Here is a 17,045-nt window from a genome sequence, read left to right as displayed (position 1 = left end):
TGAACAAATCTGAACAAATCATTTGAATCAATGATTCAATGATCCGTTCATTAAAACAGTCGCTTGCTTAATTCCTAAATTAATACATACATAAAGATGATATGAGTTCTGACATAATCTAATAAACATAGACGGGAGTGAATAAATGACTAAAGCTAACAGCACCTGATCCAGCTTGCCAAATGTCATTAGTTTTAGCACAACACATGTCAAACATACGTTAGAGTCATAAAACAGACATGGCTTCTTGTAACTCAGTCCCTTTCAATTTTTATTTGCTTGCCAGTGACTTCAAAAGCCATTTAAAATGAGAGTGAATTAAATAAACCGGATGCTTATGAAATCTGAAAGCTACAAAATGTGTTTGGCCCACAAGGGCTTTCTAATCTACTCTAGAATGGCACGTGAAAATGGAGAACACTCCAGAGTATACTCAAATCAGATCCTTTAGAAGCAAATCTTGACATAGTCGATTCAGAAAATCAGAACATATCACACAGCACAGCTTTATTAAAATATTACATCTTTTAACCTTCAAGCAGAAGGGTGCAGAGGATGTTAAATGTGGAGGTGTCATTGCTGCTGTTAAGTGACACCGGACAAAGAATAATATTTCATTTCATTTCATCTGCAGTGATCAATGTCTCATCTGTATAGATACGCAGGATCATTGTGGTGAAAGTTTTCTTCTGTATGTCTTTATCTGTCTCTGGTTACAGGGGAGGAAGTAGTGCCAGTTTCAGACGGCATGCAACAGACTCCGGCACATTTTTATATTGCAAGCTGGTGAAACATGCAAGCTTTATTCTAAATGGCTGATCACATGTTGATTTATATTTTTTTTAAAGCAACACTGACCCTGAACATGCTTACCCTGAAAATTTCAACTGAAAGACCAAAATTCAAGTTGTTTTTGTCCTTTTTGCAAACTGGCTTAATGAGATCAAACATAATTGGTTCTTGTGTTGTATGCATCAGGTTTGAATACTGTTTAGATGTCCCCTTCTGGTCTATGTGGGCGGTGCTTTGCCAGAATAAACTGCAGAATTCATATTTTACGCAACACAAGACATGGCTGCATGATATAAAGTCAATATGAAACAGGACCTTTCACTCCTTTTTTCCCAAGAGAACCAGGATAGTCAACAAAGAAAAAAACAACTCAATTTTATCCATCAGAACTTGACAGGGTCGCGAAATGTAGGTGTTAGTAAGAGGGAAAAGCAAGAGGATTTCACGACGTCAGTATGATATTTTGGAGGCAGAGAAAAACATAACATTTTAATAAATTATGATTTTTCTATTTGGAACAGTGTGCACCAATGTTTATCTTTAAATGGACCTGAAGGTAGTATATACATGTATCAAAAATAAAAAACATATCATTTCCACAAAAATATTAAACCGCATTTCCACATAAATGTTTTCTATGAGCAGCAAATCAGCGTATTAGAATGATTTCTGAAGGATCATGCAACAATGAAGATGATAAAAACAGGAATACATTTTATTTTAAAATATAACATTATTACAGTTTTTCCTATATTTCTGATCAAATAACTGCAGAAGATACTTTCAAAAACAGATCCCGAATTTGTATTATATTTTTTTTATATCAGCACCAATTTTTCAAAAAGTACAAGACACTAATCAGAGCAACATGCATTCTTTCACGTGGGTCACAGATACACGTCTCCTCTCAGGTAAACTCAATCTCCTGGCTCAAAACTGAAGGATCTTTGAAGGTATTTTCCGAGGCACCCACTGAAAACTGAGAGGGGCTTTCAAACTTTCCTCCATCTCAATCAACCAGGCCTCGCTGAGTCAGCCCTCTCCAGCGGGCAGCTTGAATTAACACTGGAGACCGTGTCCCAGATGTGAGGAGGGTCTCCAGCACCTGCGCTTCTCCCAGTACAGCGCTCCGTGAGTAATGGAGAGAGAAATGAGCGCAGAGAAACGCTCTCCTTTCCAAATGAGACTCATCATTATGCTCGAGGCTGTGTAACGCTCCGAGGAATTTCACATTTCATTTAAATGCAAATGTTGGGTTTAATGATGATCTGGGGCATCTACTCTTTTAAAGCCCTGCATCTGCCGATTCTCTGGCATGTATTTTTAGTGCCAGTCATTTGTCGTTGGTTTGCTCAGATTAAGGCGAGTTGTTCTATATTTTCATTTTTCACCTAAACCTTTGTTTTACTAATTTTTTACAGTTTAATGCCATTAATTGGACACTTATAGAAACATTTCCAAACGTTTCTCAGAAAAGTCGATTAAACGGCTTGCTTATTTTTTCTATCACTTGCTGAATAAGAATCAATGTTTTGTTAAAACACATAGACGTGTGTCTGCTCGGGAACCGTTATGTAATATCTTTTCGAAGCCGGTCAATAGTGTTGAGTGCTGTAACGGGAAATAAATGATGGGAGATAAATTTCTCACAATGGCAGGTACAACTTAAACTGCACTCGAAAAACACTCTGAATGCTGTCGGCATTAAACGACTCCACGCAGCTATTACTGAGCAGTGAACACCAGTTCTTTGAATGGTAGGAAACATGAAAAATAAATCAGACATGAGACCACTTTAATATCTCAATTATGTCTTCTTGATGCTAGTGAGATCAAACTGAGAGCAAAAGCATCTTAGTCATATTCAATATCTGCATTTACACTATACTTGGCGAAACAACCCAAGGCAGACGTACTGATCTGGGAAAACTTCCACCCGAGGGAATAAATCTCTGCACTTAGATGACAGACGCTAATGCATGTACAGTATCTGAATAATATTTATCAGATTTATTTCCACATATAAATAAGGTCTGAAACCGATCGGAGAATGTAAAAAAAAACATGTTTTTCCTGCTTAGATAGTTTAAAATACACATCTGCTAGCCTTTCTGGATCGCTGTAGAAGTATTGTTCCTTGTTAGAGTGTGTTAATTACAACAATCACTAACAGATTTTTACATTACTTCGGTTAAAACAGTTAATGAAATATGAACGGCGGCCGTGCTTTTCCTTGTTTCATCCAAACATTGCTATCATCTTGTGCTTCAGTAAAATGTCAAATTCACTGTCTGTCTTGGTGCTAGAAATTGTTTTTTACACTGTAATGTATGTAAGATAAAGAGGTACATTTTTAAATGCTTTCTTTAAAACGCTTTCCTCTTTTTTTGTTTATGCAGTGAAAAGCTATTATTCATGCGATAAAAACCATCTGGATGTACATTATCCCTTACATTGTATATGATTATACATAAAAGCGCAATAAATATTCTGTGAGGACTTCCATTAGCTATGACTGGAAGTATAAGATGACTCATCCCCAGAAAATCTGACCTAGATGAATTGGATTTTAGAAATGTATGTAAATAACTGCAAGTGTGTTAAATCCTCTACATTTCTGGGCCAAAGATGTAAGTAACTGAGAGCCATTCAAGCTGATGGGAAATAAAAAAGCTTTTTTTAAAGTTTAAACACAACTTTGAAATATTAAGCATTAATATATGACAATAGATTATGATAATCCAATAGAATAAGATTGATTATAAATAGAATAAAAGATTTGAAACATCCTCTGACAGCATATGCTAAAACAAGGACATTATGTTTATGGGAAATAAATACAGTGCAGTGCTACTCGCCAACTATATATTAGATATAAAAATGGCCTGTCAAGAGCAAACAGTAGCACAGCTAGGTTTTCCAGTCTGAGATTAAATACAACTTTAATTTATCTTCAAAGTAATGTCCAGATAGGGCACGCATCTCTGCCTTAAAAGATTTTTATAAGACTTTCAGCATGTAATCTTGCTAAATTAGCCAGCAACACTCGAGTGATTTCACAGATCCTGCTTCTTTCTAGAAAGGCTTGTAAATAGCTCTGCCTTGCACCAAAATCAAGTCATTTCTCTAAGAACAATATCGTCACTGTCTCTAATTCAATAGCGGATGTCATGGTTTTACAATCTTAACACCCCCTGGTATTTTATGACCAATTACCAGCCGTCCGGGTTCCTTGATGTGTCAGAGGATGAGAGCAGAGTCCAAGGACTCCCATATAGTGTAGCGTTTCCACACACTCTACTGTAGGACACGAGATTATCAGAAACACAACCTCTGTCTGTGTTTCAAAACACTAGCTACCTACAGACATTCGAGGGCATTAAAGATATCATTGAATTGTTCTGACAGCACTTTCGAAGCAAGCAGGGCGCAATCGTAGAATCCGGTCATAAAAGTATAATTCATTGTAGTATATAATGTAAATTAGCACAGAATTTGGCAAATTTTGGATGAATAAATCAAATTTAGGACTGTGCATTGAATCTAATTGTGATTTCGGATTAGTATCTGTGGAATAATACAACAACACAAACGCTACTGAAATATGAAGTCTGCATATTGTGTGTCTGTGTGAATAAATGCCGCAGTTTTGTCTTCTTCACACACTCAGTCATGTGTGACACTTGTGGTGTTTTCAGCATGTGCCGTCTCACCATATACTGAATGAAGACAGTCCATAAACTTCATATCTAGAGCTGATCTGAGTCACTTCATTGGTATTTCATCATTTAATTTGAGAATAAATATCGTAATTTTAAATACTGCTCACAGAAACCTGTCAAAATAAATGTAACATTTTAACAGAAATACATGGCTATTGTACAGTAGTATGTACTTCTCAAAATAATAATAACTATTATTATTAAAACTCTGTTTTTAAGAAATAATCTGTTTTACCATTTTAATTTTAACTGTAAACCTGTAAAGTTTTGTTGTGCAAAACTTTGTCTGCAAAAGATTATCATTTGTTTCCATTTTAAAAGATGTACTTATTAAAAAAAATATCTATAATTAGTTTTTTTGCCTTCATTTGACCTCCATTTCTATAATAAATTTGTTTTGAATTATAAATTCTGATCAATAAAAATAATAATAATAATAAAAAAAAACATTTCAGAGGGCCCTATTATTATAAAAATTATTATATATTGTTTTTCAGATTCAATTTCAGTTAATTAGACTTGATTCACTTTATTCAACTGATTATGAAAATGTAATTAAAATCCAGAAAAACTAAAAAATAATCTAATTAGTTTTATAGGACCTTAAATAGTTTTGTTAAACCTTTAATATGTTGTTGCTAATATATACACATTTCATGATTTTAATGTATTATGCTGTGTTCACACCAAACGCGAATAGAGCGTCAAATTCGCGTCTACCGCGCCTAGTTTGCCGCTTGACCATGTTGAGATCATTCGCTTCATTCGCGCGAGTAATTCGCCTCATTCGCGCGTGAAATTAACTTCAATACAGACGCGAATTCGCGTCATGGGGGGGCTTCTGCCAGCTGAGTTCACGCAGCATTTTCAACCGCCATTTTTATTCGGATAATTTTCAAAATATTACTGTTATTGTGTCATGAAATGTAGTTTTAAAAGTATTTCAGGCGAGAATGTAGTTGTTTTAAACTCAAATATGCGGTTTATTTATAATGACAGCATCTATTTAAAAAAATGTGTTTCGCCGATCTAGGAGATGAGCTCAATGCAATCAGCGGAAGCTCCGTCATCATGTAGCTATCCGCCGAGAGTAGCCTTACCTAGGCTAGATCTTCTGACATTTGCCGCTGGCTCTGATGTGTCTTTAGTGGTTCAAGATAAAATATAATTCGTTTGGGGTAAAATGAATATATATATATATATATATATATATATAGGTCCTTTTTATTCCTGTTTATTTTGTCATATAGCTCCGGTTGACTGCTCACTGACAACATCAGTCGTTCCTCCTTGTTGAATGAGTGGAGAAGGGTATTCCTGCACAACTGGAGGCTGCAGGAACGTACTGTTGAAAGAGTGACTCCTAGCAGGCTCCTGATTGGTTAAAGCGGCGCGAATTGACGCCAAAGTTCAAATTTTTCAACTCGGGCGGCAGACGCGAATTCGCACTAAATGCACAAAAAGCACCATTCGCGCTTAACGCGCGTTTCGCGCGAAGCGCCCTATTCGCGCGTCAATTCGCGTCATTCGCGCGAACTAGACGCGCGAATGAGGCGAATTCGCGTCTTCCGCGCCGCGCTTAACGCCCCATTCGCGCCGCGAGACCTCCAGACGCGCGTAAACGCGCCTTTGCATTGACTTAACATTGAAATCATTCGCGCCAGACGCTCTATTCGCGTTTGGTGTGAACACAGCATAAGGGATGTTTTTTTTTTTTAATACTATAATTAAATGTAACCTTTTCTCACCTGAGTCTAGAAAAATGTAAATGGAAAAAACATTATTTGACAAAAAATATATATATATATATATATTATGGAAAAATTACTAATTTTAAAGTACCCTATTCAAGCCTAGTGGGCTACTTAAGTAGACATAATTTTCTGGGCATCATAGCTCAGCCGCTTCCGTCACAGACCAAATCTGAAACAGAATTTTTGGAGGATAAATAGAATGTTATGCTGTTTAGCTGGAAGCTGAATGAGCTCTGAAACAGCCACTGACTGCAGGGACTCTGAACTGTATGAACATGACAAGATCCAGAGCAAAGAAAAACTCCACGTGAGACTCTAGGTGACGAATTATTCATCAGAGCGGTCAGTCAAGCATGTCTTCTCAGTGGGTTTTAACTCAAGATGGACTGTCATACTGTCCTCAAAAGCCCAGTGAAAGGCACGTTGCATAGAAACACGTTACTTTGCATCTTGCAGTCGTTTTATGGTTCATCTGGTCAACACAAGGGAGTCCTTGCTGTGATAAATTCACTTTCTTGTGCATGAACTCAAGGCTCAAAGCTGTTTATTTTGATCTGCACCCACTTACATATACGCTGAACTGAAGTAAATGCTTTCACAGATTATATTCCTCAAACAGATCCAAAAGTAAAAGCCTTAATAATAAAATAAAATTATAAACACAGACAAATGGGATTGTTCCAATGCCGCAATTACTGCCTCGGGCAGGCAGAGAAAATAAAATGCTGATTTGAAATGAGCATGCTGATTGTCTTGCATCCTAAATGGATGAAATGAATAAGGTGTATCAAAAAAGTAATGCGCTCTCAATGTCCTCTGGCCAGATTATAACCTTGCAAAGTATGAGAATGAATTTGTGTAGTCAACAAATTTCCTCTGAGAACACACTCATTTTACTATTCTGTTAATCAACCGAGACTGTTCATGAGGGAGCTCATCTGTTATTTGATCCACTTATTATTTGCAGTAAAGTGTGAAACCAAGATTGAAGTAATGTAATTTACTGAATTTGTTGAAATTAATTTCAGAATGTTTGCAGTCATCATTTGCACACAAAGCTCTGTCTAGGGTTGGCAACTTTTTACAACCAAAATGGGCCAGGAAATGGAAAACTGTCGGTATGGATATGTGGTTAGGTTGAAACGTGAAACTTTGAAATGTGTGTTCCGTGTCAGAATGTCTGTTTTTGTTTTGTCCTGTGTGATTCCGCCCACTGCTACTTTAACCAATAGTATTTCAACACCCTGGGTTGCCAGTTGTTGGAAAATACAGCATACTAAAGCCATGAAAGTCAAATGAGTGAGTGATTTCAGATTATACCCGACCAAAAAGGCCCCAGCATCCATCTAAAAAGCTGTGTGACCGTAAGAATATTAAAACCTTGATAAATCAACTCATCAATTTACAGATTAAGGCTCATCATCAACCTGGCAACCCATGTGAACATCGAGTCTGAGGGGAAGGAGTGGGAGAAACGGCGCTCTTTAATATTTTTAATTTGGACTGCAGAACCTATTTCAACCTCTAGATAGTAGCTGTCAATATTACATTCTGCATCTTTACATGTGGTGGAGAAATTAGGCGAAACATGCTGAAAATTGTAAAAAAAAATATTGCTGAGATAAAATTCACAGGTAGCATTACAGCTTGATTGGGAAGAACACACAAAAAATTACATTTTGATATTTAAATACGTTTTTCACTGTCTTCACCAACTCCTAAAATCACAATTTCTGAGGCAAAATTGTAGTTTGTGGATCAGATGATCAGTTGTAATTTGAATAAAAACAGATATGTTCATATGAAATCTTAAAAAAATAAAAAATATTTCACTATAACTTTTTATTTAAATACATATTTAAAGGGGATAAGCTAAAAAATTAATATCTGTTTTAGTAAAAATTCAATGAGACACAAGTGCCCACAGATGAAAAAGACACAAAGCCATGTCCTGCCTAACACAGGACAATTTGCAAATTAGCCAAATTAGGCTTGTCTTTTTTTCACACCGATCCTTCAAATTAGCACAGATTTGAGAAATGACTATTTATGTGTCCCTATAAAAAGTTTAAGCAGTCCTTTATTCTTCTTCACCAATAACTGCAATTATTGTGAATGACTTTTGAAATTTGTAATTGTGTCTTATCATTTCAATCCATGGAGGGTTTAAAAATAGCAACCATGTTCCTCAGCTCTCCTATCTACTGAGCTGAGATCTCAATTTGCAGGCATTGAAGGTGAGCTCCTGCCAGTTTCATACATCAGTGAACGAGAAGAACCCCTGACGTCAGGACAGATATTGCTCTAGCTAACCTGCATGCACTGAAACAGCAGACTGAAACCAGAGTGATATTCTGGGATATATTTGAAAATCAATCCTGCTGATATTTTACTCCGTAGCTTTACTGCAGATATTTAGCTTGTGTAGTGGAGCTCAGAGGCTACATGGATATATATATATGCTTCTAAACCCATAATCCTCAACTGAGCGTGACCAAAGAACTCGCTGTTACCATGATGCACTGCAGATGACGTCGTTCTCCTGACTTCTTTTCACGACTTTCTTCAAAACAAAGTTAGATATGTTGTGATTCATCTCAGAGCTGGTTGGTTTGGTTCATGGCTTGTAACGCTTTACTGAAGAACTTACTGAAATAGAGAAAATGAATGAGAAAAATACTTCCAGAACAAAGAGAGCTGGAAAAGTGGGCGATACTGTAGGCGCTCTATTGTCTGCTCGAGTCTACCTGCAAACCTGAAGACTTTTTGACTGAGAATTGGAATCTTTAAAAGTACATTCTGGAAATGATTTCTCACAGCAATCAGTGATTGTGTTGTGGCCCTTTACTTACGTAAATGTGCTAAGTGGCTGAACATGAGGATCTGTTTGACAAAATGCATGAATGTAAGCAGGAAAGAGTTATCAGTGCAGATGATTCTTTTCTTCTTTTTTTGTTCAGAAACAGTTGGTACTGATGTAGCTAAGTCATTATTGTGGCAATCATAATCATAGTCTTATTTATACAGGTTTCTTCTCAATGAAGAAGGGTACAGCAATCAAAGAAGCACTGCAGATCTATTTTAATACTTTAGTATTTCAACGTGTTAGACCAGAAATGTTATATAACAAATCAAAGAAAAAAAAGTTTTGTTACCTTTCCTCTTTAGAATAACCAAAAGGAAACCCCAAAATAATTTCTATGCATTATTTTTTTCCATTTAAATTGGATCAAATCTAAAAAGCATAAAGAGAAATGATGCAGTATATATTTATATATATAATAGCATAAATATAATCAAAGATGAAAAGTATTGTACAAAACTGTACACACTGGCTTAATTTATTTACAAAATACTGTACTGTACCGTATGGAAACCAGTTTCCTTTTTATCGCACAATTCTTAAATAGAACTGTGATACATAAACTCTAAATTCTAAGATAAAAGTCAGAATTGAGAGACAAAAAGTGGCAATTACTTTTTTTATGTTTTAATTTTTTTTATTCTGTGATGGAAGCAAACAAACGGAATTCTAAGAAAAAAAACCTGGGATTCTGCGAGAGCACATATCTTGCAATTATGTGTATATATCTTGCAATTCTGCCTTTTTCTCTCTTGATTTTTTATTCTGTTGTCAAAACAGCCTTCCATATAGTAATTCTTTGAAATTTGGAGTTTACAGAGAAAGATTTCAATATATTTTTAAGAATCTCAACGATTTAGTAGGGATGTGTGGAAAAGCAAAAGCATCCTTTGGGTCACTTTGAGTATTTTATTCCATCTTCATTGTAAAACAAATCATCCTCACATTAAACATTTCAGTAGGATCCATTCATTAAATCAGGGTTGTTTAAAAGAATTTGCACAAAGCGAAAAGCCTGACAAAATAGGCCAGTCTGCAAACCCTATTTGTGCTGCACATCCAAATGGATTTAATGGAGAAGCCCAGAGGGGGGAAACAGCTCAGGGGAATCCATTTTCACGTCGTAAAGTGGGCTGTAGCTCTAAGTGTTTATTTTCTGGAGTCAGCGGGTGCGGAGGACGTGGTGGCATCTCTTATAGGGGTTATAAAGCTGGCGCACTTCTGCCAGGGTAAACTACGATGATTTTTCTCTTGCCTTTCTTCAGAGGTAAATACTTCACAGTTTGCTGTCTGGGTTTCATGCACTCCTAGTCTAAGTGTCAGATGTGGAGCTTTTGGATTGCTGCAGACCTGGAATTCAGACTCTGTGCAAACTCGTGTGAAGAGCAGACACGGCAAGAGGACTTGGATGGATTGTGAAGCACTGTTTTTGTTAGGGTTAAAGCCAGGCTGCTTCATCTGATCCAAGAGTGGATGCAGACACAAAGCGATGTGCAACAGAACTGCACGGCACTGTAAAACAACACACAGGGATCAGGTACAAGCAGTTGGATTACTCTAACTACAACAGCCCGTGGCATGGATTTACATATCACCCTGAAATAATGACTTTTCTTGGAATCAGTTGAGATCATTTCGGCGCATTGCTCTGCATTAATTAAAATGCAGATGCACAATGCAAGAAAAATAAATCACCTTCAAGAAGAGGTCACCTTCAAGAAAGAGCAACCGATTATGTAGCGCACAAATGGCAAGAGAAATCAGCTTTATGGAGCCCTGGCCACAGTACAAGTACTTGCAATAAAAACAAAAAGTGTAATTATTAAGTCCTACTGGTATTGTGCAGAACAAATATTATCCGTACTATGTCAATACTCCACTCATGTCAAACACTTATTGACTGCTGCCCCCATAAGTCATCTCGCATATTTCTGTCGCCTAACCATGCAAATTAAAGTGAGATTTACATTTGCATTGGTTAAGATCTAAAGCATACGGAACGTTTTAACATTCCTGAACACACTTATAAACTGTAGATTTCTTCAGCTGAGTCCAGAGACGACTGACAGAGATAAATCAGCGTCAGGGTCGGCCACATTTACGCAAGCCAGGAGAGCATGCGGAAGCGTAAGTGCTTCGTTCCTGGGTTTGTTTTCTGTCCACCGGCAGGCGAGAGCTGACAGCAGCAAGCTTGTGTTTTTCCAAGTCTCCTAAGTAGTGTTGGTGCACGGCAGAACAGCAAGCACGGATCGAGTGAGACTTTACTTAAAACTTATTTTTTGATAAACAGTTTAAAAATCATTTTGCAACTCCTAGAGTGTTTTACAAACAAACCCTTCCTGAACTACTATGCACACTGGAAATCAATGTCAAATACTTAATTGTCTAGTTTTGCATCTCTCTTACTATTGATTTCCATTAAGCACATGTACAAAACAAACTCAAGGCTTTATCTTGGAAAATGGCCCAGATGCTACAAAATATGTCCCGTCGTTTCAGTTCACAGAGGGATCTAAGTGGATGTTTTTGAGCCAAAATTCAAAACATATGACGACTAACTATACGCAGAACAAGAACTATTTGAAATTGTTAAAGCAGTGGCATAATTGTGTCCATAAAATAACTCTGCTTCGTTCGTACTACTCCAGTGCTGATGTCTCTGAGCCACTGTAAAAATGTACTTTCTCAGAAATAACTAACTAGATCCTTTTAGACCCCCTCCTAATAACGGTGCTTTTGTGGCTCCGGCGCTGCTGGAAAGGGTCTGCTGTGATCTTCTCTGATATGCACTGTAAATGCTGCTGGACATCATAAGGCTAATGAAGAGAACTCAAGGTGTTTCTGTGGGTTCATCCCTCTCTAATACTGTGGCCATCAGTCCTCTGAGATCTCACACTAGGTGCCAGAGCCCATGGATTTTCTCAAAGCTGCACTACTGTAAGTGACTGTGAAACTGTAATAGGAATTCTTGTTCAGGAACACCGATAACCCAAAGGACAAACAGGCTGTTAAGCTGAAGGAAAATCAACATTACATGAACATTTACATGTTTGAATATATGTATTTTAAAAGTGAAAGATGTAAATAGAACAAACTAGTAATAATTTTTCGTTTCCTCATAATTTTGCACCATGAAATAACACATACATGTAATGCTGTTATTAGAAACTTAATTTTTATGATGTTTTCTGTGAAATCAATAACAATAGGATGCTAAATTTATTACTACATTTTAAAACATTATTTTACTGTTTTTCTGGGTGTCCTAATAAAAGCACTGAGAAGTCCAAGACCTTGCATGATTTGTTGTAACATAAACATCAATTATTACTCTAATTTATTAATTAAAAAAATATAAATTGGAATAATTAGTAATAAAGTAATACATCATTTTATTTCTATCTAAATTCTGAAAAAATAATAATAATTATAAGTTTACTCAAATAAAAGTCAACAGAAATATATTAATTTATACCAACAACAAAACTATTTTTTATGGGTTAAAGAGGTGGTTTCCCTAAAAGATGAGATCATTTACTCCAAACCTGTATAATTTTCTCTCTCGATGAACGCAAAAAAAGATATTTTGATGCATGGTAGCCATTGACTTTCATTATATTTTATCAAAACATATCTTCGTTTGTGATCAGCAGGAGACAAAACATTTTTTGGGTGAACTATCCAATTAAATAAAGCAAAAAAAATATATATATATTCGGACAAACAGAAAGTGAAGTGAGAAAAAACACAACCCTTTGTTTACACTGAGCAAATTGTGCTAAGTCTTCCTAACACTGCAGTAATTTAAACACTGAGACCATTATCACTGCTCTAACACACTGTGATTGACAGCGGTAAACTGGACCTTCAAGTTTTTTCTCTAGTCTAGACCAACCAGTGATATTTCCACTACAAGCTTCTTGACACGAGGCACAGAGAATGAAATCACTCCAATTTCTTCAGTGACCCAAACTCATTAATCCTACAGTTTATTTATTCCAAATTGAGGCATGTTTAACATGGCTCCCATTAAAAATAGACAACTTTCTTTAATGGATTTACACCTTGTTCCCAGAAAGAGATCAAACAAAAGAGAAAATTGATTCGGAAGCTTTGGGAAATGTAAAGCGAGCCATGTTCACATAAGCTGAGCTTCACCTTTGTTTTAATGCTCTACTTCGGGCTAAAAAGAGCGTATCGATCTTCTGGCCAGAGCCCCCTTCTAAGCCATCTATCAAAACACATCCATTCCATGCTTTGGACGCCAATATTGACTGCTGCACTCACTATTGCATGAAAGCGAATTAACCTATGAGCTCTCTGGATAAGTGATGAACTCCTCCCACTGCTAGTGCTAACGGTCTGAATATCAGCACAGACGACACACTACCCGAAGCATCCCACAAGATGATAACTGAACATAAAATGAGAGTTTTAACCGAACATATGACACAGACAAGCTGCTTGTATCCTTCCAGGTGCTGAAAAAGCCCCCAGTTCACATTATTGATGCTTTTTTTAATAGGCTATTCTTTTTTTTACCTGCAGCACGGAGGTGAAATAAAAAGTACTGCTTCTTCATTGACAAACACAACAGTGTCAAGTTTTGTTTTCTATTGGACTGTAGGGAAACCATCCACTTCATTCATGCTTTTTGTTTTAAGTCGTATGAAATACCGTGTACAAATGAATCAACTGTCCAAATGACTGAAAATAAATCACAAACAATTTTTGTCCAACTGCATCAAAAGTGCGATTATTTTATGAATCTTTATGCATTTCAGGATTGCTTATCTATGAAAGCCCATTTCCACCACTGAATGGAAGATAATTGTGAGGTAATTGCGACTTTTTCTCGTAATTGCGAGTTTACATTTTCTACATTCTACATTTTCTTTTCTAAAATTCAAAGTTTATATCTTGTAATTCTGACATCATAACATGCAATAGCAATTTTATATCTCAGAATTAATAAATATATTATTATTATTAATAGCAAGAAAAAAGATAAAAAGTCGCAGCTACCTTTTTTACTTTCATACTTAGCAATTGCAAGAAATAAGACAAAAAATTCAAAATAAATAAATAAAATAGCAAACAACTTCTAAGAAACCCTCAGTTCTTTGAGAGCCCCTGAAATCCTGTGCATTTAGTATTGCATGTTTGCTGAACACTAATAGGAAGTGAAACAATGCTGTTGGATTTCCTCATTTGAATGCTATCTGGATGACCGTGAGTTTATGGAGGTCAGAGTCTTTATTCTTAAGAATGGACTTGTAAGTCATCCGAGTCTTATTAATATCGACAAATCGTTTTTCTGGAAGGCTCATTTAATCATGGCATGACCGACTTTGTAAACAAGTAGTTTGGAGCATATTCTCAGGTAGCAACAGCCAAAGTCTGTGTTTGTTTTATAGGGAACGGCACTGAAACTTGCACCTGATAGTCATCTCATTGATTGGAACATCTGACAGAAATTACCTTATTTACAGAGCTGATTATTCTACAGTTTGTTAAGTTCAATTCATAACAGATTAGAGTTCATTCAGAAGGACTCGAACCCTTCTACAGTACCACCACTCTGTGAGGTTTACAATCATTCCTTTATCAAAAACACAAGAGGAACAACTCTAAAGTGTTCACTACTTTCTTCTCTCTCTTTCTGCGTCACTGGAGAACTTCATAATTACAGATCATGAAGAAGGATTACCGCCTAGTGATGGTGAAAGAGCGTTTTCCAAATGTGACAATCATGAAATTACCTTGCCATTAAATTTACCGAACCCAGTCAGCATCCAGTCAGCACAGCTGATTATTTAAATGTTGATTGCAAGCCACTAAATCCACATTAAAATGCTGAACAGAGAAGTGAAAATTAAGACATGTTTGAAAAAAATAAAACAGATATTGCTATGCAACCTCAACTAAAAACAATAATAACAGAATGACACTATGAGACTCTGTTCAAGTGCCTGATGTATCATTACAGACTCTTAATGTTTAAATATCATAAAGAATCAATATTTAATGGAAGCTGTAATTAATCCACATTCTATGCACTTGAGAATCACACTTGGGCAAGGTACACACGTCCACTCTGTCAGTCAATGTAGAACACATAACGTTATGCCAAATATGAAGCTATGTGTGTTACATGACATTTGCATTAATGAATAATTAATGACCTGGAAAGCACTAACAAAGACCGTGTTATTTCCAAGACACTTGCCGAAAAACGATTTCTGGTTAAAAATGAACATAAATATGCGTATTGTGTGTGTGTTTTGATTAAGAACTGTGATAGTTGTTTCTTTTTAGAATATTAATAAAGTAGTTCGGATGCTTCTACATATCATAAGTACCGAAACTGTCAAATTTAAGAAAGTAACGTTTCCTAGCGTGGTATGATTCCTTGACACTTATTATGCATATTTATTATACACCCAATCCTTTTTTTTCATAATGCATAAATGAGCGCATAATTTAATATTTAACTCCCATATAAGGACACTTCTCGCTTTTGAGCACTATGTGATTCATAGCAGTTCAAACATTTCGGTGTTTTCATCTCTAGCACAGAAAGCACACAGATGCATTAATAGTTTTCAGCATTTTGGGGAAATTATAAAGCGCGTGGATGAATGAATCACTCACCATGTCTGTGAGGAGCGCGCGGGTCAACACCATGGCACGACTCTGGATCCTCCCGTGGAAATTCACATCCTCGCATGGAAGAGTGGCGCTTTAGGAAGAAACGGACAACTTCTAGGCTTCACCGGGTTTACCGAACGTCCGCTGTCGGCGGTGGGCACAGTTGCGGGAGTTTAACGTGTGAAGGCGATGTCAGCGCAAACTAGTTCCGTGGCTCAGCGGTCAGTCCAGGAGAGCCGAGCGTGAGCGCCCTTCAGTTCGCACAGTGAAACGCAAACTGAAGTCTCAGGTCCCTCCTCTTTCACACCACTTCCACCTCCAACTCCAAAGTGTCCCCTTTTCAAGAAACGCGTGTCCGGTGTCGTTGTCGTGCAAGGCAAGAAGCACGCGCGTTTGCGTTACAACTAGCGTGTAGTGTGTGCACCAATAGCCAACAACACATAATCAGGATAGTATTTTAACAATCACAGTGCATTACAAACTTTTACCCCGTATGCATACGATACATATAGCCTTGTCAATTAAAAATAAATAATTATGAATGATCATTTAGACGTTTGTGTGAAACTAACCTCAAGCTGTTCCAGAGGATCTGCGACTATAATACGTAATTCTTTAAAGATAAAAACATCTGCTATATGACAGCTTGCTTATCTACTAATTTAAATAGCAAGCTGCAATAAATAGAAGTATTAAAGTAAATATATTTAGATAACAAATGGAAAATAGATTTTCCCATTTATGAACCTCTATACACTCTTAGAAAAAAAGGGTTCATTGGGGTTCTATATAGAACCATAGGGTTCTTTACTCAACTCCAAATAAACTTTTATGCTAAAAAGGTTCTATAATGACAAGAAAGAACCCGTTTGGAACAAAAATTCTTTAGGCTATTATTCATTCATATATTACATTATTCTGCAACATTTTGTATTTGTAATTAAATTATTGTTTCTTGTAACTTAATATCACATTTTAATCATGCTGATTTTTGGAGAAAAACTGAAATGGCACTCTTTGTGAAAAATTGATTAACTACATAAAATGATATAAATATATACATTTTCTAACCCCCATATCTTGAATTTTGTGATCATTCACATGCATTCATAAATGCATTTGAATACACTGAATAATGCAGTGAAAGAACGCACTTAAAATGCACATGCGCCACTGGCACTAGTATGACTTCATCATGTACCTTTACATTAGCCTAGATGCGTGCAATTTTTAGGCACGATTTGTTTAGTTTTTGAATATACT

At 36.4% G+C, this 17,045-nt stretch overlaps 1 protein-coding gene across 3 annotated transcripts in view; it reads right to left on the bottom strand.

Annotated features, from left to right (window-relative positions):
* The window catches only part of htr4 (5-hydroxytryptamine receptor 4), a 93,403-nt gene extending 77,317 nt beyond the window's left edge, over positions 1–16,086 (bottom strand). For all 3 annotated transcript variants that reach the window (XM_026281162.1, XM_026281163.1, XM_026281164.1), the window contains exon 1: positions 15,786–16,086. In XM_026281162.1, the coding sequence (XP_026136947.1) occupies positions 15,786–15,861 (76 nt within the window). In that variant the 5' untranslated portion in view covers positions 15,862–16,086. The remainder of the gene's footprint in view (positions 1–15,785) is intronic.
* Between the last annotated feature and the right edge of the window lie 959 nt (positions 16,087–17,045).

This window comes from Carassius auratus, chromosome 14 (assembly GCF_003368295.1).
Source record: "Carassius auratus strain Wakin chromosome 14, ASM336829v1, whole genome shotgun sequence".
NCBI classification, from domain to species: domain Eukaryota; kingdom Metazoa; phylum Chordata; class Actinopteri; order Cypriniformes; family Cyprinidae; genus Carassius; species Carassius auratus.
The sequence above is the reverse complement of the archived record's forward strand: the minus strand, read 5'-3'. Positions and strand labels throughout refer to the sequence as shown.